A 23,320-nucleotide genomic window follows, 5' to 3' on the forward strand; every position below is an offset into this window, starting at 1 on the left:
TTCCACCTCAGACTACAAGTGGAAAACTACATGTCTGGATAGTTATTCCTGTAAAATCAAAACACCTCCCTGTCTGTGGGAAGATAGCATGCCAGAGAGAAGAATGGCCTTCTTGACACGATGATGGGGAATTTCTGTGCGCTGAAGCAGCCTTGTAGAGAAGCCCACAAAAGTTACCAGCTGGGGGCTGGCAGAGGAGGAACAGAGAGTTCCTTCTCTCCTACAGCAGCCCATTGCATTTCTGCCCTAGACATGGAAGAGGGGCCTTCCCTCCTTTGGCAGTCTGCTTGGCTACTATGCTGGGCACCGCAGAAAAGACACAGACACCCCATTCCTCCTCTGCAATCTAATTTCTTGTTGCTACCAAGCAACTGCTAAAATATGAGACTGTGCTAAATGGTTTTCCTGGGTAGGAGTCAAGCATGATTCTCCACCTGCATTTTAAAGTGATACGGTCCAAAGCAGATTCTACCATACCTTATTTCTGCGTGTTTGAATGGTTTCTCTGAATGAATGTAGGGGAAGCAGGCTTTTCACTGTAGATTTAGCTATTCCCAGAGTAGAGTAAGTTCAAGCTCTAGATTTCAGTGAGCCCAGAGCGCTTGAATCTGTCACCACACAGACTTCAATTCTGGTGTCTAAATATAGCCGGTCTTCCCCCCACAACAACCAAACTTCTTAATTCATCTGAGCCCACATTTCTGAGACATGAGCTGACAATTTTTAAGTCCCATAGATTTCTGCGAGAAACAGATTTGCAGTGTAATTCTGTGCATATCAACTCAGAAATAGGTCCTACTGAGTTCAGTGGGACTTACTCCCAGGTAAGTGTATACAGTATCTTAAGTATGTCTTTTACCCTCTCAGTGAAATCTATGGGACCCAAAAGTCCTTGGGTCATCCTTTTGATCCTCTACAGTCTACAAGCACTGAAACTCCCCACATGGCTAGTGAGTAAGGAAAGAATCACAAGTTGGCAGTAGAGGAACAGGAGCTGCTACCTGAGCACTGTACAGGTAGGTGCTGAGTGGGTTGCAACACCCACCATGGTGACTTCATTGGTCTGTGCCAGATACTGCTATCTACACAGCGTATATGTGACTGCATAGATGCCTTGTGACACCCTGCAAGAAGAACATTGGATCTCTCTACTCCAGGCAGGGGTGCAAAGTTGAATACAATATTGTGGGGGTCCAGGTAAGCCCCGCCCCGTATAATCGATCGCATGACACAGTGTGCATACATCATTTGAATGGGAATGCCCACCAACTTTATGTGGGGCCCGGGCCCCTCAAATATTTTATTGTGAGGGTCGAAGCCCCCCCAACCCCTAGGGGTTGGGTCCTATGACTCTAGGCATCAGTGCTCAATTGCAGAAACTAGTTCTCCTCCAGGAAACTGCTACATCAACTGTTTTTGATAAAAACTGACACTCTTACTGAGCTTATTCTATAACTTTTTCATTGAATACTACTTTAGTGAGCTTTTCCCTCTAAGGAAGGATGATTAAGTCTATCGATCAATCAATCTATATTACAGCATTACTCTGAGTCATGTAACTCTTACTTTTACCACAGTAAGGGTGTAATAATAATGTTAACGCTTCACTGATGCAATATTAGGGTTTATTCCAAATGTAACTAATTTCAGAATTCAAATAAATAAAGCAACATACACAAGCAGGGGGCAGAAATTAATGGATAGAAATGATTGCGCTCATGCACTGTCAATCTGCCTTTAATGAGAAAAAGTGCTCTCAAGAGACATGAAGAATTACAGCCAAATTCCTCCCCCGTAGTTATATTTGTGCTACCCCATTGATTTCTGAAAGGAACATAGGTACATAAGGGGAGCATGGCGAGTCTGATATGGCTTCTTAATTGTTTTTCTTGTAAGGCAGATTAGCAGATCAGAAGCTTAGCCATTTTTTTAACCTTCATTAATCTCACCCCCTAGTAATATGCTAATAGGACTTTCTTTCTCCTTGGTATTCCTATTCCAGCTTTATTCCCCTGCGTAATCACTTTTATCAACTCCAGATGCTAGAAGTCGCAAGTCAAGTCTCACAAAAATAACAGGATTGCTCTTAAAATTATGCAAATAGTTCTTGAGCCTTTAAGGACATGTGGAAATTCCGCTTTTGGGTTTTTGTCTGCTAAAACCAGACTTTTACCAAACAAAACAATAAAAATAGGAAAGAGGCTATGCCTATCCCTTTAATAGAGAAAATCCCAACATTGTCAAGAAACATAATAAATAGCAATAATGTATAGCGCTAAGCTGAAACTAGTTATGATTTTTCATTAACATTTTTGACAGTGACCAAAAATCCCTATCCTTTTCCCCTATTGCTACCGTTCCCTCTCTTCTGCACTCAGGAAGATATCAGAAGCTTATGCTTTTAAACAAACCATAGTTTCTTCTTGACATTTGAACTAGAGTTTAAGTGAGCAAACCAGGAACCGATAGCTACTTAGTGACTCTGCTCTCAATAAGTAGAACTTAAATTCTACTTATGTGTGCATGCACACGAAAGCTCATACCAAAATATAAACTTAGTTGGTCTTTAAGGTGCTACTGAAGGAAATTTTTTTATTTTGCTTCGACTCAGACCAACACGGCTACCTACCTGTAACTTAAATTACAGGTTCCTGCATTTGAACCTCAAAAGAAAGTGATGCCTCTTTAAAACTGGAAGCAAACACTTCAGCTTTTCTCCTTGAGGATGTGTACAGGGGGAAGCTATGAGATCCTGGCTTCCTGTGGCTTTTTCAAATAGTGAGAAACTGTGGTTTCCTCTTATGTCTAAACTAAGCCAATGGCATTAAAAAAGAATCAACCAGAGAAGACAGTGTCACTGATAAGAAAAGAAAGAAAGAAATGTTTTCAGAGGGTTTGTCCTGGAAAAATCTCCACTCAGTCCAAAATGTGGAAGTGGAAAATTTCCTTAGCCTTTTCTTCTCCCAAATATATCCTACAAGGCAGCAGAGGTTTAGGATCAGAGTTTTCCTTCTCTTAGATGGCCTGAAATTCCCAGTCGGATGAGCCCCGCCTGCCCCTCACTTCCTTCTACAGCACACACAGAAACCTCCTTCTTGACCATTGGACCCACTCTTGGTCCCGTTCACTCACTCCGCCAGAGCCTGTCTCTAACTCAGTGCCTAACCCACTGGCAACCCTCACCTGGTTTAGCCAGACAACTAACCTCACATCACTGCATCCTGTCCTTATGTCACAATCACTGGTTGCTGCTTGGCAGCGCAAAGGGTTTGTCACAGTGGTCTGTCATGACAAGTTTAAACTTTTGGAGGAGACAGTGCAGTCAGTTTTGGGAGCAACCATAACATATTGGTTACCTCTTAAGTTTCCTGTACTCTACAAGATTATGTTTCCTAGAATTATGTCTCAAGTTAAGGGTATTTTGTGCTTTAAAAGTACTTTTACACTTCATTTAATAAAAATCTGAAGCCTCAAACTGGAATTTGCATGCAAATTAAATCATTAGCCACACTAAAGAGAACAGAGTGGGGCTGCCTTTGATGCGGGTATAAGAAAGTATCAGCTAAAACAGCTTCTCTGCCATACTTCCCAAGATATGAGGATATGAACTTTCAGTGGCTTAAAATGGAAGATATTTTGTAATAAGTTGTTAAAATCCATGCCCTTCTCAAGACAAGGTTTATCCCAAGCTCTTCATACAAATGAATTACAACTTACTAGCTCACTAGCCAGCAGTAGGATGTTAAAAATGTGTCCACTTGCATCGTGATACTATTTCTAAGGTAGTGGATGGTGCAAAAACCCAATTTAGTTGAATGCAGAAGAAAGAGGGAAGTTTTTTTAAAAGATAAAATAATGACATTAAAGGAGTTTATTTAATGAGTCAAGAAGAAACACAGGGCCTTTTTAAAAATAAAATAAAATAAAACAATGCATATAGTATAGGAGGCTCCAAATGAAACTTAGTTGTTTCCCAACCCAGCTTTCTGGATATTTATGCTAAAGGATTAGTTCCACTAGCTCAAGGCCAAAGGGCCTGTTTTCATCTAATGTAGACTTCATTACAACTCATATTCTTTATCCAGAAGCTAATGTTGTCAGTACTTATAGATTCATTGTAATGATAATTATGTTCTTTTGATAGCAAGTCAGGAAGCATCAGAGTGACCCTGATTCCATGTGACTGCAGTATGTCCGTAATGCCACAATGCATTTGTGTTTGCTATTTAGCTGAAAACACACATATAGGTAGAGAGCAGAAGAGCAAAACTATTAGAAGAGGAAACTTAAGAGTTCAGAACAATATGCTATGTTAAATTCCAATATTGCTGTGTGTTTGGTAACTCTGTGTGATTCAAAATATCTATTTCCATAATCTATGTCCATACTAAAACGAGAATATATATTCACACAGGAGTTTCACTAAGAATTAGTAACACTAATTAAGACATATGTAGGAAGCTGCTTTTTACTACTGTATGTCATGTCTAAACAAAAACTACTGAGCATGTAGTTCCAGATAGCTAAGTTCAGAGTTGGAATACTTAATTAAACTGTTAATGAATTTCACACACAAATATTTGCAAGGGGCTACACATCAGAATTTGTTTATCATTCCCACTGCTTCCATTATACTATGGTAATCATTATATTACTAGTAGAAAGCTAAGTCTCATGATACTTTCACTGGGGAAAGTGCGGAAATCAGAGGTTGGTCTCAGAGAAAGTGGGTCCTTTAAGCTGCGTAGGGGTAGTTCCCCTCACACCGCTTAAAGGAGCCTGCCATTTCATTTTGTTTTGTTCACTTGGTTCACTTGCATATGTTAGGGGAAGTGTAAGCTAAGCAGCTAATGTGCATAACAACTGGCTATTGTGCATATCTATCACACCTCATGGAAAACATATAGCATCTGGAGGTCACATGACATGAGACAGCGGATCACTTGCTCAATAGCATCTAGCAGAACTTACCATATCCTGACATCCGTTATGTGTTTTCCCAGTTCGTAGTCAGCAACAGCTAACATGCAGAATGGACACATGGTGCAATGATACCAGGTTGCAAACTAAGTTCTGATAAATAAAAAAATTCCTTCAGTAGCACCTTAAAGACCAACTAAGTTTATATTTTGGTATGAGCTTTCGTGTGCATGCACACTTCTTCAGATACCTGAAGAAGTGTGATATCTGAAGAAGTGTGCATGCACACGATATCAGATACCTGAAGAAGTGTGATATCTGAAGAAGTGTGCATGCACACGAAAGCTCATACCAAAATATAAACTTAGTTGGTCTTTAAGGTGCTACTGAAGGAATTTTTTTATTTTGCTTCGACTCAGACCAACACGGCTACCTACCTGTAACTAAGTTCTGATAGATGTTATAATGGGGAAAGGGAGCTCTGCACATTGCAGCTGATGTTCTTTTTAAACACATTGTTCTATCCTGAGCAGTGTCTTGTTGCCATGCCCACAGCAGAGTATTACTGGTAGTATTAGTATTGTCCTATTTGACAGCACTAAAGATAATAATAATAATAATAATAATAATAATAATAATAATTTTTATTTATACCCCGCCCTTCCCAGTCAAGACGGGCGGCTAACAACAAATAATATCAACACAAGTATAAAAGAAACAATTCAGTTAAAACGCAGATTGATACAATGTTATAATTCAATTTTAAAATTAAAAATCTATGAATAAGATAAAACCATTATGAAATAAAACCTTAGGGGAGGGTAACCGTGGGGTCAGACTGCGTCAGTCCGAAGGCCAAACGGAACAGCTCTGTCTTGCAGGCCCTACGAAAAGATGACAAATCCCGCAGGGCACTAGTCTCCTGGGACAGAGCGTTCCACCAGGTTGGGGCCAGTACTGAGAAGGCCCTGGTCCTGGTCGAGGCCAGCCTAGCCACCTTGTGACTCGGGATCTCCAATATGTTATTATTTGTGGACCTTAATGTCCTCTGTGGGTCATACCGGGAGAGGCGGTCAATGGGAAGAGATCCTCGTGCTCAGCAGTCTGTATACAGCCTACTGCTGCACACAAGGTTTCTGGAAAAGGCATAATAGTCTAATATCATAAGTGGCCAATAAGATATGACAGAATAAAATGTCTTTGGATTTCTTAATTTGGGGGGTATTCCTATTGCATCAAATCTCACATTTCCTAGGAAATCCACTGTCATTTTAGGACACAGTTCTATCAAGTACTGCACTGAGCTCAATAAAACATTGATTATTGAAGCAGAAGATCTAGGATCAAAATAATATCCAGGCCATATCCAGACCACTTCAGCTGCTGTACAGCAAATCAGCATTTGCACAACAGTGGATGGAGTTTCATAAATAAAATATAATGAACTCTTTAGAGAATTAGGCTTGTACTTTTATTCACTTTGTTAATAAATGTATTATTGAAACAATATAGATGCCTGTACAAAAATAATAATTTGATGACTACCAGCTAAATATTACCAAAGATATTTGGTCTACGTTGAATGCAGTTAAATAGCATCACTTCATTTAAAAACAATTTAGTTAAATTTATTGCAAGTGAAACATGAAGAGGACATTACAGGTTCTGTTTTTATAATATTTTTTCTGGATTGGAGAAGTTTGTTAACAATTAATTTTTATGGTTAAAAGTACAGATTCTGGTTTTACCATTTTTGAACATAACATATAGAGCAGGACGCAGTGAAGAACTCTGAATTATCAAGGGTTACATTTCCCTCTCAAGTCTATTAAACAAAACTTGACAGGACTATCAACTTTTATCTCTACAGGTTTCAGTGTCATCATTGCTCCTTCTGATTCAGGAAAGTTAATTATACATAGTAAAACTGAAATGTAAACTTTGCTGACCAATGTCAATTTGGCCCCCATTAACAATTTAATTAACTGTTAACAGATTCTCCCAGATATGACACTATACAGATATTTTATCTCCCTGTTAATTAGTAATTATGCACTGGCAAGAAAAACAGGATTTCTTTCCAATTATTCCAGAACTCAGTGATTATTTAAACTTGGCTAATTAGCAGTGGAGGGCTGGTACATCTTCTGGGCAAATTGTGTTTGATAATCCCTATTAAAATATACATTGCGGTTGTTGACTTGTAACAAAAAAGTGGCAGTTCAAAGGGTATTAGATACAGCACAAGGCAAATGGGGGCCTATTAAAATTTTCCCAACTGCTCTAATGAGAATGCTGAGGGTACTTTTTCCTAGCTTACCATCTGTTTGGTTTCTGGCATGTGTCTCTGGTGTGAGGGGAGGGTCCTGGAGCCCATTTGATTTGTCACAAAGTAAGCCAGGGGCACGAAGCAATTTCAGTAGTTTACAAAGGAACATTTCAAGAATGTTATGCTATGCAGGCTGATGCTTCCTGGACATGCAGTAATCAGTCATGATAGTTTCTGCTTTTTAAAATTGTAGATCCCAAGAACAAAATGTTTCAGTGCCAACACAAACACAGCTACAGAAGTCTATTTCCTTTCCCTCCACTTCTGTTAACAGTGCAGTACCAGCGGGAGGCACATTCCTGTCTTTTATCTAGAATTGATTTCCCATTCAAATGAGCTTGTAGGGAAGAGCTTGGTATTCCACATGGTGCCCTAAAATACCTGACCCTTCCCAAATGGTAGCTGTCTGCAGAACAGGTTTTGTTGTGAGATGTCTTTGAAGCAACACTCAAGTGCACACCAACCTCCCCTCCCCTTTACTTTTAAACCCATCCTCTGACTTTTGCACAGACAAGATGTCTAAAGTGTCTCCTGGAGTTTGCCTGCTGTTTTTGTTTTGTTTTCCCTGTGTTTCTTTGCTTTTAAACACTTCTTGTGCAAATACCCTGTAGTGCTTTTAAAATGCAAGACTTTTTAAGAGTAGTTTGTGAAGCCTGGGGAAACATGGTGCAGGGATAAGATTCCAACATTAGGAGGAAATGTTTATGAAGCTCGAGATAGGAGCTGGAATGGGAACAACCATTGAACTACGGTGGGTAGAAAGCTATTTTTTTCTCCTGAGAAACATGAAAATCTAGTAGATAATTTAACCAAAATCCTTATTTTTCTACACACTCCAGTCCTTGAAAGAGACTGAGCACTCCCTTCTTTCCAAACAGTGCACAGGACTCTAGAATAACATTGTAATTTGATGTATTTGTAATTTGTTCCTCAAATGATCACTCATAGCAGCTCCACTTTATTTATTACCAGAATAAAAAGAAAGATTAATAACAAAATCCAAGTGGTTTTTCTCAAGTATCTGTTTAAGGTTAAGAACAATCACATAACATCAAAAACAGTACAAGGGAATGGCTTTATTGCCAGCCAAACTAGGCAAGATACAATTCATGCCATTAACTATTTAAGTAACAACTGCATGGATGGCTTTTAAAAGAGATATCAGAAGTAGGGATCACAGTCCAGATCAAGACCCTGGCATGGGGGTAGAGAGGTAACTCTTTGTCTGCTGATGTTGTCCCAATCTGAATCAGGGTCCCCACATCTCTGTTATTTTCTCTCAAATAAAACATCCCATTCATGCTAAAGGAAGCATTTTCCCCCACTGCAAATAGCTGGCGCGGACACCCAAAAGTTAATTGGGATTGCAGTGAGGTGAGCAGAGGGTTAAAGTCGTGTGTGCCCCCCACCCCAATGCCTTCACATCAGGTTCCCAGACTAGATTGGACTTCTCCATGCTTTCTATTTACTTTTTAAAAACCATTCATGCAGTTGCTAATTGCTTGACTAGTTTGGCTCTCAGTTCTTCAGAATGTGCGGTAAAGCTGCTGTTCATAAGACAAGCCATAGAAGGAAACTTTTTCTCCTGCAGTGCATAAATGGATATTAATAATTAAACATTAGACTTCCCTGGGGCATCATGCTTTAAGATTCATATCAACAAGCAAAATGAGGTATCTCTTAATATGCATCAGTGACTTACAACTCTCTCTTTAGACATTTACTGCCTTTAAGGACCTCATTTGCTTCTGTCCAGCAATTTTTGTCTTGCCCTATGGAGCAACTTTATTAACAATTCACAGGAAACTCTACACTTAAAGGAGTGATTCCATGGAAAAATTGTGCCCAATTTTAAATGTAATTGACTGGGCTAATTGGAAATGCAAAAGACCACCCAGATTCTCTTCGATAGCACTTTACTGATTACAATATTTGTTACTATTTTTTTTCATCCATATATCGAAGCAAGCATTTATAGAAGTAATGTTTACACCCAATAAATGCATTCTGAAGCATTTGTTTATTAATCTTGTAACTTTATTGTTTATAAATTTTGTATTCATTATTGTGGGGTTATCTTAAATCATAGAATTGGAAGGGACTACAGGGGTCATGTAGTCTGACCCCCTAATATGCAGAAATCATTTTTCCCAATATGAGGCTTGAATCCGCAACCCTAAGATTAGGAGTCCAGATTAAATTTTTGGCATCATAATTATAGGTTGTCCTCGGTAATATATGACATTGGAAATGTTTCTATGTTGAATACTGCACAATGGAGTTTTAAGCAATAAAATATAAATTGAATATAAATACTGCAACCAAACAAGAAAATACTAGACTTGATGCACATCAGGTACTATGCTTAAGCATCATGCTTAATCTTGGATCTAGCAGTCAAAATCCAATCCAAGCAAATAATTACCATGAGGTACTGGGAAACAAGCTCAAGCAAATAGTCCACTTCTGAGAGATTGGGACCTTGCATCATAGAGTAATAGAATCATAGAGTTGGAAGGGACCCAAGGGCCATCTAGTCCAACCCCCTTCAATGCAGGAATCCCAGCTAAAGCATCCATGACAGATGGCCATCCAACCTCTGCTTAAAAATCTCCAAGGAAGGAGAGTCCACTACCTCTCGTGGGGGGTCTATTCCACTGCCAAACAGCTCTTACTGTCAGAAAGTTTTTCTGAATGTTTAGTCAGAATCTCCTTTCTTGTAACTTGAAGCCATTGGTTTGAGTCCTACCCTCCAGAGCAGGAGAAAACAAGCATGCTCCCTTTTCCATGTGACAGCCCTTAAGATATCTCCTTTCAGTCTAAATATTTCCAGGCTAAACATACCCAGCTCCTTCAACCATTCCTCATAAGGCTTGGTTTTCTTTAACATTCTTTAACATGGTCCAATGTCAATTGGGTGGTTATCAAAGCTTGGTACTTGCTTTGGATATTGGGAGGGATACAGAGAGCCAGTATCATCTCATCTATTGATTTATGTTGCATTTGGCATTTGTCTGATTAATGTAATTCTATTGTTGGTTTTTGCTGTTCACCACTATGATAGTTATTTCTTAAAGCTGATGGAACGGAATTATTATTATTTTTGCAAAAATGAAAAATAAGTAAGTTTGTGGTATCTTTGAGTACTACTGCAATTTGCCTCACTCCACATTCTTTGCATTGTATGTTACTAAGCACAAGCAGTAGATTACTGTATACTCCCAATTTACAACTTGGCTTTCATTCCATCAAAGTTGAAATAGGAGCACTGCAAAGCTCATGTTGTCCCCATGGCAATTTCTGGGATGTTCCCAGGTGCATGAACCCCATATCTTCTGTTTCTGCTCACAGGTGCATGAACCCATATCTTTCATCTGCATTAACCTAACAGCTAATTTGGGGGAGATAACAATACTACTCTTGAGATCTCTACTGGAGGCAATTGTATGCTAGGAAAGGACTGCATTGGCTGTGATGCCATTGCTTACATGTGGGGATTTAGTAATGATCAATGGAAACCAATATCCATGTGCCTGCCTCAAAGAGCCAGCAACAATCACATCAGGGTTGTAACTGCAATATTTATTTGCAAAATAATCATATGGTTTAGGAGTAAAATCATGGCATTTGAGGTTTGATGTGCTGTTATCAAAATATGCAGAGTTTAAAGGATCAGTAATACATTACAAAGGCAACCCACCCCAATGCTGCCTAGCTTAGCTTAATTACAATCATAGAGACCTGGAAGAAGGTTGAAGGTGGAGAACCACCTTGTAAGAAAAGCAAGGTGGATTCTTAAGGATCCAGCTGACATCCAAGGAAAGAGAAAGAACCTGTGAGGTTCTCTGGCCATAATCCTTCATCCAGTTAGGACACTTGGAGGGAAAGGCATCAGTTAGGAAGCCACTGTCCCTCATTCCTGGGCAGCCCAGGCCAGAGTATGTGGCCTTACTGGACTCCTCCGACTCCGAGACTATCCTTGCAATTCATCTCTCCTTGGTTGGCTACCATAGGATCAAACCGTAACAGAATTGGGCAATGACCCTTTTAACGAACAGGTAGCACCTCAGAGAGGATAGAGCTAGTAAGAGGCTCAAGTCGACCAACCCTCAGAAGGCTTCAACATGCTGCTGAAGCAAGAACTCTCCCCGAGTCTTGGCCCTGACTGCTGTGAGCTGTCCAGGGTACTAAACAAGCTGTGCCTTTGCCCTGCTGCCCTGGTTGGCAATATGGAAGGGTGGATTGGATTTGACTAGACTTGCAGTAAATAAAAGATTATAGCTGAGTCCTATTGCCGAAGTTTCCTGCCAGTGTCATAAGGACATTCCCACCTGTCAAATTTTATGTTAGTAAGGTGATTTTTCTCTTTAAGAAAGAGAGAAAGCTTGAATTTTTAAAGTGCTCATTTTAAATTTTATGAAAATCAATGTGAAAGCTGCTTAGTACAAAAACCACTGCACCTGTTTAGGCAGACTTCATCCTGTCAGAAGCAGTGATGCAACAAGATAATTTTAGACCCTGAACTTACAGGCCTTCCCTTAGCTGGCCTTATGCACAACTTAAGTTGCAAAGGAAACACTTAGCATTTCTCTTATCTCTCCCCTCTACCTCAGTCATCACAATTCCATGCATTACAGCTGCTTCTACATTCATTATATGTTACAGAAACAGAAATACTCCAAGCATGTGCTCATTACTTACAGGAATAAAACTGAGATTGTTTCTGCTCCCTTGATGCTAAACGCCTTTTATTGAGAATAAGCACCATTTTGTTGTGGTAAGTACAACACATAATAGAGATAGATGATAGATAGATAGATAGATAGATAGATAGATAGATAGATAGATAGATAACAAAAAGGGCATCAGTAACCAAGACATGGCTGGCCAGCCACCCCATTTTTAAAATAAGAGGAAAGGTTGCCGCAGTGACTTGCAGAAGCCTTAATTTGCCCTGACATGCCCATGATGGCCTGGGTTCTGATGGGAGACATATTTGCTGCTGCCCCCATAATCTGCTACTCATGGATGTGAAGCCCTGGAATTTTGCCCCAAGGTCAAGGCCATGCTGTACCAGTGCTCAGTATGAACCTTGCATAATCTCAGTGATGTGCAGCTTCATATAGCCCTCAAATGTGAACAGCATATGGCAATACTACTTAGTCTTTGTGAATCAATAAGTGGCAATTCTCAATCTCATCATGCCTAGACCTTCAGTTGCAGTTCCAAGATTCTCTGTAATAACAATGAATTACTAAGTAATTGAACTTTTAAATATCCATCCATCTTTCCTGACTGTGGGGAGGAAGGAGCCTTCCCCCAACCTGCTCGTATATACTCCCTGTTTTTGGCCATTAAAAGCACAATGTTTCTTTCTTTCTTTTTCTTCTTTTTTATCTTTATTGTTTTTTTCCCTCTCTCCTCAATATCAAACATTAGCAAACAGTCTGGAATAAAAATTATATTACAACAATTAATCATCTGCAATTACACTCAATTTCCAAATGGTGCTAGCAAGTCATCTACTTTGTATGTTTGATCATAAATGAAGCTTTCTCCTTTCTTAGAGGTAAAATCAAGAAAATGCAGTTCATTTTTCCAACTCCATAACATTTCTAACATACAACTGGGATTGTGCAGACTATCAATATGTAGGGGAGTGGAATAGTTCATGTCTGGTCAGCTGTGCAGATGTACAACTAAAAGTGTGGTCTCATCCTCCTCTCTATGTTCATTCAGAGTACACAATTATAATATATGCACAGTCCTAATGTTCTCCAACGAGTTTTTAAAACAAATTTTGGACAAGTGGCCTGGTGGGGTACAGTGACATGGAGAACCTCTAGCTCCTGAGATGTTGCAGCACTATAGCTCCCGCTATCCCTGACTTTGGTCCTTGCTGGCTGGAGCTGATGGAAGTTGGAGTCCAGCAACCTCTGGAAGGCCACAGGGTCTCCACCACAGCCACAGTGTTTTCCTGCCAGGCCATTTCCATCAAAGTGCTTATTGGTTCTTGTGTCTTTTGAATCCATAAAATTAGGGAGTGTCTGTTATAGCTGCTTCCCTTTATGCTCCTCCTCTTACCCATTTGTTTGCTATGAAACACTTCTTGTATCCAGCAATCCAGGTGGTTGCTATGAAGCAGCCCATATCCACTTTGTTACACTGGTGCAATGTCCTAGGTGAGTTCAAAACACCACTGCAGGCACAACTTCTGCCTCAGCAATTGCCTTGCTATAAGACTACCCAATTGCTTTTTTCTGCTGGAGAGGCCCAGAGAATCAGATGTCTAAGCTTCAACCTGAACTACACTTACTTGCAAATTCAATTAAAATCAAATGAGCCTGCTTTTAGGTGAATAGTAAAAAGACAGAGGTGTTGTGAACCTCACTGTCTTCCTTAGTAGTGGTAGATCTTCTAAGGTGAATGAGAAATGCAGCAGGCACAAATCAGGAAGCAAGCATTTGTTAACCTTATTTACTACAGTGGAACCTCGGTTTGCGACCACCTCCATTTACGACGGAGAGTGACCGCTGCAGACCCGGAAGTATTTACATCTGGGTTCCACGCGCGCAGATGCGCAGAAGCGATCTGTGAAGTGTGTGCGTGCACAGAAGCGCTCTATCGGTGCTTCATGCACACGCAGAAGCATGCCTTCGGCGAGCGACAGACTCGGGGAGCAACCGGCTCCCTGGAATGGATCATCATGGTAAACCGAGGTACCACTGTATATGCATATTTTTTTTATGCTTTTGATATTTGCTAAACTGAAAAGCCTTGGGGAGCAAGAGGCATTTATTTAATCACAATGAACATTACTGGTAGTACTTGAAAATCTAAATCTTTAGGGGCAGCTCTGTCCTGAGGGGAATTGCATCTTTTTTTGGGGGGGTGGTATTGGGGCCACAACACAGGAAAAGTGTTAAGTCCCCTCCCTGCACAACTACGGTAATGTGTTCCTGTGAATATTGTAACAATATTACATGCATATCTGTGCTAAAATATGCTGCGAAGAAGCCTGAAGTCACAATATTTTAAGGCTTAAGTCTAGAAAACACAGGTACATGAATGGTATACCTGGGGCATATTGTTACCTTTATTTGGCCTCTTTTAGGTTCCTATGCTAATAAGTTGAGCCTGAGTCTCTGAGACTGATCAAGGACATGCATACTTAGGAATGTGTGGTACCAATTCCAATGTTACTTACTGCAAAGAAAGTGTACATAGGAATGCCTCACTTAGCACAACCCTATCATCCAGCAAGGCTGGTTAAAGCATTTTAAGAGAGGTGTTGTCACTCCTGTCCTAGGGCTACAGTAGCAGAATTGTATGCTGCCACAACTCTGCTAATGGAGGGACTGAGCATGGGAGGCACCAGAGCTGTGTCAAGTGGGGAATGAGGTTGTGCTGGAATCCTTCTGGCAAAAGCTGAAGTACAAGCTGAAATACTTCCACTGAAATAATTGAAGAGCCCAAATGCATGCTTCCTCCACCTCTTCCTGCTCTGCCCATGCAGCCACAATGGAACACAAGGATTCTGATTAACTCTGCCACTGCCAGCCACATCCCTCTTGCAGCAGTATATGATAAACTTTACACAAGGAGCCCATATTTTAGATGGCAGGGCACATGGATTGCTAGTCACATTGTGCACACTTATAGCACACAAGGAGGATGTTCAGAGACTGGCTGGACACTGAGGAGTGGTGGCTAGATACTGATGAGCGGACACCAGGAGAAGTGGGGGTTGAAGACTGACTTGGAAGAAGAAATCGGTGACATAGCTGCCAAGTTATCCCTTTTTTTTAAGGGATTTTGCCTTATGCTGAATAGGCTTCCTCGCGAGAAAAGGGAAAACTTGGCAGCTATGATCGGTGATCTGGGAGAGTTTGTAACAGTCAGGAGATGAGAGTCAGAGGCAGTAGAAGCTGCAGGTCAGCGAGTAAAGAACAGGGGCAGGAGGAGGGAGAGAGTGCCTGCTTGTGTGCAGCTTGAGTAGGGGAGATACATAGGCTGAGGTTGGGATGGGGCCTCTCTGTTGCTGCAACTGCTTCATCAGATGCACATCTATGAGTAGGTGAAAGACATAGGACTGATAGACATGCCTTTTCCTAATTTATAAGTGTACTTTTGACAATAAAGAGTTAATTCCTCACTCTGGGAATTCCTTGCCTGACAGGGCTGTGACAGGGGATGGGAACTGTGACGAATGTCCTCTCTCTCTATTACTAAAAATGCGACACAGGAATCCAGAGGTGAAACCACCCTCCCTCTTCTCCTGCCGCCTTAAAATACACCCCTTTTTACTTGTGGATTTCTTAGTAAAGAGAGTCTTCCAGCTTACGTGGCCTGGTATCTTGAGAAACTCTAGGCTGTTTGACGGAATAACCTCTTGCCTACAGTAAAGGGTCTCACTCAGTTTGATTCCCCACTGCAAAAGTTTGCCCTTTCCACTCTGGCAACTTTGTGGCACCCCAGGTTATCCTCCTAAGCCTCCTCAGTGTAACTCTAAGACACAAACTGTCGCCTCTATTCCTGAGGTAAGTTTTGTCCTCTATTGAGCCACCACTTCTGTGAGTTCTGATACCCAGCTGGAACAATAATGACGATTCTTCTTGGCACAAAAGAGATGAATTTTATGAACTTAAAAACATAGGTGTTTCTTTAATGTTTCATGTGTTTATCCACTTTGTTTCAGTTGTACAATAACTCTGTCAAACATTTAACATCAAGCTTTCCTAAACCTCATCTAAACCACCCCTATCCTGGCCTCTCAACTTTATTCTTCACATCTCTCTACTCCCTCCCCCTCTCCCTAACTGACCAGACCGCTCCTCTCTCCTTTTAAACTGGGAACAGTCCCGCCCCCATCAGAATGTTATGTCAGTCAGGCTGGAGGTGGATTAACTCTTTTCCAGCCAGGTAGGAATAAATATTTCAAAACTGTGTCAATCCATTACAGGAACCATTGCGAAAAGGAGTTTGGCACAAAAGACAAGTGTGATTCCAGCCACTTTCTTATTACAGCAGACCCTGAGGCCACTGGTTTCTGTTCACTTTAGTGGAATTTAGTTCAAACTGCAGTTATTTAATAGAAAAGGAAGCACTATTTAGCATGCTGCATAGAAAGGGTCCATATTTCTGCTTCTTAATAAACAAAAAAAACCCAAATGTTGTGACCTTTCCTCAGAGGGAAGTAGCTCCAGCACCTTTTGTTATGGTTGCCCCTTTTCTGAACATTTCCAGCTCTACAATGCCTTTTTAAAAGTGCAGTGACCAGAACTGAGCGCAGTATTCTGTCCTGATTCATGTGGGTACCCAGCACCACAGATTGATGATGACCAAGTAGGGTGGTAGTCCCAGAGAGACATGAAAGCAAAGCAAGACAGGATCAGCACCTTGGAGAGGGACCTATTTGGGTTTCAGGACCACAGCTAGTCATCCTACTACGGTAGTCACTAACACAGTGGCACCTCTGGTTAAGAACGTAATTCGTTCCGGAGGTCCGTTCTTAACCTGAAACTGTTCTTAACCTGAAGCACCACTTTAGAATGGGGGCTCCTGCTGCCACCGCACTGCCAGAGCACAATTTCTGTTCTCATCCTGAAGCAAAGTTCTTAACCCAAGGTACTATTTCTGGGTTAGTGGAGTCTGTAACATGAAGCGTTTGTAACCTGAAGCATTTGTAACCCGAGGTACCACTGTAGTTGTCTCAGCAGTGCCCTGGAACAGCTGTCAAAGCTTTATAGTATGGATTAGGTATTGGTTGATGAGAGGCCCCACCCCCTGAATGTTGCATCTGGCCAGTCAAAGAGCTGGCATATTCCTCTGCTGCCCTAGGGTTTCAAGTTTTGGGGAAATCTCTCTTGATCCACTGAGGAGTCTGTGGATCAATCCTTGAAGTCTGATAGCAGATGTATTTCCATAGAGTTCAGTGGAAGAGGTGCAGGCTCTGTTGATCATGACTCCACACGGAATGGACCAGGAAGTAGATCCAAAATACAACATATTGACCTATGCAGCTGAACAGTTCTCTCTCTCTCTCTCTCTCTCTCTCTCTCTCTCTCTCTCTCTCTCTCTCTCACACACACACACACACACACACACACACACGTCATGAAATCATTTTGGACTTACCAAAGCCAAAAGCACTGGACCCGCCAATACTCTGTGAAGCCTGAACACTGGTTGATGTGTAGAGTCCCGTGACCAATAAGCCATCAAAAAAGGTACTCGTTGAAATAGTCACTGAAATGAAAGAAATTCAAAAATATGTAAAATATTCTCAATTTTAAGGGTAAGATTTCACCACCCTTCTTTGCTCAAGCCAGTTATCTAGGGCAGGGTTGTTGCTAAAAAGCCTTTCACTATGTGGGCAATCCATGTTGCAGGGAGGAACTTTTAAACATCTCTTGTGTGTGACCAAATCTAAATACATGGGGTATTGAATAGCCCTGGAGATAGTGGACAGTGACATGAGAATTCTCCATGTATTTAGAGTGTCATTTGCAATGCTACTTCCCACCACATAGGATTACCAGCAGAGGGAAGGCAAACATGGACAGTAAATGACCTTTTAACTGGTCCTTAGATATCTTCATAGCCAACCTTTTTTCATGCCTTTTAATGAGTGTTGATCAAGAATAACCAACTTTTTATTTGGCAGCAACAACTCATTTCCCAAACTATGAAGCCATTCAGTTTCAAATGTAGGGTTTGACATAAACTGTAAGCAAATACTTAAAAGTCAGTTTGCATTCCTCACAAATTCATAGGCACAACTGGAATAACAGCCCAAAATTTATTCATAGTAGGTTAAATACCATAATTATAATCGTTCCAAGAAGAAGCTCTAGCAACAGGATTCACAAATTGTGCTGTGCAATGGGCAGCTACATGTTATGTGACAAAGATGGCTGGTGCACATATACCCGTATGTTCTATAACAGTGTGGACCATATACACGTTTTTAAACTGAACATACATCTGATTAGGCCAAAGTCCCTGGATATGTGTTCACAGGTGTATGCCATCAATAATCCCACAAACAATTCGCTGGTGAACATATGGCAAATATGTTTCCCAAATAACATGAAAAGCTGCACTGAGTGACTCTAAATCAAGTGGAAATGATTTGAGAGAGAGAAATCCATTGAAGGGTCCATGCATGTCTAAACACAATTCTGCCCACCATGAATGCAAGATTACTAGCATACATATGTTCAAACATGCATAGAATCCTTCACATGTTACAAATAAATGCATGTCAGTCAGAGCTTTCTTCCTCACTACCCTACTCACAGCTTTGTCAAAAGCTTTCCAAATATTTATGTTAAATAAAAAACTATTCATCTGAGCAATCCTAATTTCTTTATATCTCTTTCACTGTCTCCTCACCCCCTCAAATTGTACAATCTTGAGAAAGACAACCATGCTTAAATTATTCATCATCTTTAATGAATCAGAAATAATTTTTATATTTAATGAGCTTTCTATCATGAAGTGCTGCACACTAAGCATTACAGCAGCAAGATTTTAAAGTAGCAATGAAAAGCTCACTGTTTCCGAAAGGCGCTGCTTGCCAAGAAGGCTAAAACTTTGTTATGATGTAAAAAAAAAAACACCCAACCCTTCAGTTTGGAAATGCAAATGTTATATCTTTAGTAAAACAAAAGGCATGCTTGCAGCATATTACCATGGCTGATGACATAGTACTATATCTACATGGTTGATAATACAATAATTCTGTGCCCTTTTGATGTATTTTACACAACAATCTGAATGCGAAGTAGAGTATTAAGCAGTTAAATCTTAAATATTTGTAAGTGAGATAAAATGAAAAAGACCACCATAACCCACTGGGCAGATTATAAGCATTCTTTGGTATTTAGGCACCTGTTACTATTTTTCTGACAGAATTTAGAGCTAAGAAATGGAACTCTGAATTGCTTGAACCATATGGCACTCAGAATTTTTGAAGTACTTCTTTCTGAACATTCATCTTAAACATGTCTGCTTGACATTTTTATCATCAGATATTTCTAATTCAAAAATACTAATGTGCTTAAATGGCCTTGGCTGAGAAGGGCCAAAATTATTCACTGCTGCTCTTTTCCATTACGTAAAAGCATGGCAGATTAGAAGCATTATTCTCTATGTCTCACTGTCTGCAGCAATGGCCTTAAAGAGGAAGAGTTTGGATTTGATATCCCGCTTTATCACTACCCGGAGGAGTCTCAAAGCAGCTAACATCCTCCTTTCCCATCCTTAAAACCATTTTTACAGCACCACCCTATGCATGTCTACTCAGAAGTAAGTCCTGCTGAGTTCTGTGAGATTTATCCCATGGGATGTCTGTATAGAATTTCAGTCTCCTCTGATATTCTCCAGAACCAACATACTTCCAACATTCCAAATCACAGCATTTGTGCCTCAGAGCTTGCCTGGGACCATATACCATGTTTTCAATGCACCCTGTCCTAAGAATTTATGAACTGATACAGCAAGACAAATTCAGAACTGGGATGCAATGGGATAATTTTCTCACAGTAATAGGTAGCTTGGGTGATACAACTGATCAAAAAGCCCTTTTCTCCTTTATTCCATGGAAGAGAATGAGGAAACACCACTACTTTGTTGCTTCTAGAGAATTCTAGAGAAATACTAGTTTAAACTTCCATGTGAGCACCAATGTAAGCCATGCAGAATTTCTGAATCTTACTGCTATACTGCTTGAAAATCTAGGTGAAGTTACACCCTGGGTTGCAAATTGAAGCTTTATAGTATACAAGACAATAGTCTCTTAGGAAGTTGGTATTATTTTGAGGTCAACTGTCCATTTTGTCTAAGTTGTTATTGAAAATGTGCATACGTTTTATAGGTACATTAGACTTAGAAGAGGAAATTTATTGTGCTAATATCAACATTTTCCCTGGTCTCCACCCTCCTCATGGTATTAATTACTGTATGTCCCAATGTCGTGGAGGGAGGGCATCATTGTCCTTGAAGCATCATTGCCATGCTGTATACAAAATGAAAATATAAGAATTGTAATGAGACCAAAATGGGAAAAAGAGGGGTAAATTGATATAAACACCTGTATAACAAAAAGAAGGTAGAGCTGATCCAAGTCTGAATTGTGATGTTAGCGGGTTTAGAACATGATGAGGAACCTTGCTGAATCAAGCCAAGGGCTCACCTTGTCAAGAATCACAGTGGCCAGCTAAAAGTCTGTGAGAAGCCCCCAAGCAGGACATGAGCACAACGGTGCCCTCTCCATTCTGATTCCCAGCAACTGGTATTCAGAGGCACACTGCCTCCAATAGTGGAGGCTGAACATAGTCTTTATGGCTAGTGCCCATTGATAACCCTTATCTTTTTAAAGTCATCCAGGGTATTGTCCGTTATTACATTTTGTGAAGGTGCATTCCATAGAAACTGCATTCCATAGCACTGTCTTGAATCTTGCAACATGCAACTTCTTCATTGGACAACCTCAGGCTTTTGTATTATGAGGGAAAATAAAAAAAATCCTTCAGTAGCACCTTAAAGACCAACTAAGTTTTTATTTTGGTATGAGCTTTCGTGTGCATGCACACTTCTTCAGATACAGTGAAATGGGAGTCCCCAGGCACTTATGTAGAGAAGGGGTGGGGAGGGTGAGCACCCATTTCCACCACCCTTCTGAGTGATCCCCCCTCCCCACCCCACCCCTCCCCACCCCTTCTCTACATAAGTGCCTGGGGACTCCCATTTCACTGTATCTGAAGAAGTGTGCATGCACACGAAAGCTCATACCAAAATAAAAACTTAGTTGGTCTTTAAGGTGCTACTGAAGGATTTTTTTTATTTTACTTCGACCCAGACCAACACGGCTACCTACCTGTAACCAGTATTATGAGGGAGGGAGAGAAATGTATCTCTGTCCACTTTCCTCCACACCATATCACTCTCTTATGTGCCCTTTTTCTTTCCCATAGGGAAGTTGTTCCAACCCCTTGGCTATTTTGGTTGCCCTTTTCTGAACCTTTCCAAGCTCTGCGATATTCTTTTTCAAGTGTGGTGACCAGAACCTCATGCAGTACTCTATACAGTGTGATCCCACCATGGATTTCTGTAACAGGATTATGGTTTGGTAGTTTTATTATCAATCCTTTTCCCAATGATCCCTAACATGCAATTCACAATTTTTCACAGTTGCCACACACTGGGTAAACATCTTAATCAAGCTGCCCACTAACTGAAGCACATTTGCCATTTTGCTGCCCATTCACCCAGTTTGGAGTGATCCCTTTGATGGTGTCTTAACTTTAAGAAACAGCTAAACAGACAGAACATACTACAGTCTCATCTGGGCTGTAATATTTACTACTATGGGACTGCATGTTGGGATGCTTCCCTGATATTTAGCTTTTTTAATTTCACACAGTTGAATCTAGTATGCCAGGAAGAAAGGCTCTATCCTAGCCTCAAATCTTTGTTGAGCAGGAACTGCAGAAAAGGCAATTGCCTCATTGACAGATGGAACCTGGAGAAGACTTGCCACAAAACGCAGGCATATATTTCTGCCTATACAAGAGTGATGAGCCATGGAGTTGCATTTGGTCAAGGTGTGAAGAGGAGGAAATCACATGCAATTCATTGGATTGGTGAGGACCACAGTGCAGGCAGATGCACAGCATAACCTCTGGATGCTTACCGCATGCTGCCGCTCAGCTGGCAGGTTGCCCAGAAGTGAAGCAGCAGGAGTAGCAGCAGGGGTTTCTGATCCGATTTCATCTCCTAAAACCCCGGGAGACTAATGTGACGAAGTCACTGGACCAGCAATTTCACAGGGAAAAGGCTACAGCAGGAGTAGGCAACCTAAGGCCCGTGGGCCGGATGCGGCCCAATCACCTTCTCAATCAGGCCCGCGGACGGTCTGGGAATCCAGCATGTTTTTACATGAGTAGAATGTGCCCTTTTATTTAAAATGCATCTCTGGATTATTTGTGGGGCATAGGAATTCGTTCATATTTTTTTTCAAAATATAGTCCAGCCCACTACATGGTCTGAGACAGTGGACTGGCCCACGGCTGAAAATGTTTGCTGACCCCTAGGCTACAGCCTCTCATAGCAAACCTTTTGAATAGTTGGAAAGACTACCTTAGAGGTCAAACAATGGGTGTGTGTGTGTGACAGAGCACCACCATTAATGGTTACCATCTTTTTCCTTTGTTTTCTTACCCCAGGTGGGCAGGCACAATAGCAACAAATTGTTCTCTTTATATATGTAAATAAGACATGTCATTGGGATTGCAGCACATATTTATTAATGACTCACCTTTCTAAAAGGATATTTAAGGTGTAAAAGATAAAGGTAAAGGGACCCCTGACCATTAGGTCCAGTCGTGACAGACTCTGGGATTGCGGAGCTCATCTCGTGTTATTGGCAAAGGGAGCCAGCGTACAGCTTCTAGAATCTAGGTCATGTGGCCAGCATGACTAAGCCACTTCTGGCAAACCAGAGCAGCACACGGAAACACCATTTACCTTCCCGCTGGGGCGGTACCTATTTATCTACTTGCACTTTGACATGCTTTTGAACTGCTAGGGTGGCAGGAGCAGGGACCGAGCAATAGGAGCTCACCCCATCGTGGGAATTCAAACTGCCGACCTTCTGATCAGCAAGCCCTAGGCTCTGTGGTTTTTAAAAAATAGAATCTATATATATATAAATGTAAAAATCTTGAAATTTACGGCCGCTATGTTCTCCGTAACCGCTTGACCGATCGTCCTGAAATTTTGACACAGCAATCCTGGCCACTCCCAGAGGGTTGTAGGGGCCATGATAAACCTCAATTCAAACACCTTGACAGGATTTGACCCGCTTTTCCACCATCTCAAACAGCGCCCTCAAGTGGAATTCCTCCCACAGTACACCCCCTCCCTTCCTGTGAAATCTAAGCCACACCCACAAACACCTCAACGGAGACACACAACGCCGCCATCTTAACATCCTACCAACGTCCAAAAATCTAATAGGAGTATACCTTTCCCTTTCACATTCCCTCATCCTCTCACCTATCCATT

General features: G+C 41.0%; 1 protein-coding gene across 2 annotated transcripts in view; it reads right to left on the reverse strand.

The window, feature by feature from the left end:
• The window catches only part of RELN (reelin), a 307,444-nt gene that overhangs the window by 241,355 nt on the left and 42,769 nt on the right, over positions 1–23,320 (reverse strand). For both annotated transcript variants that reach the window (XM_035127392.2, XM_035127390.2), the window contains exon 2: positions 17,387–17,497. In XM_035127392.2, the coding sequence (XP_034983283.2) occupies positions 17,387–17,497 (111 nt within the window). The remainder of the gene's footprint in view (positions 1–17,386; positions 17,498–23,320) is intronic.

The sequence above is a fragment of the Zootoca vivipara genome, chromosome 10 (genome assembly GCF_963506605.1).
Source record: "Zootoca vivipara chromosome 10, rZooViv1.1, whole genome shotgun sequence".
Taxonomy (NCBI): Eukaryota; Metazoa; Chordata; class Lepidosauria; order Squamata; family Lacertidae; genus Zootoca; species Zootoca vivipara.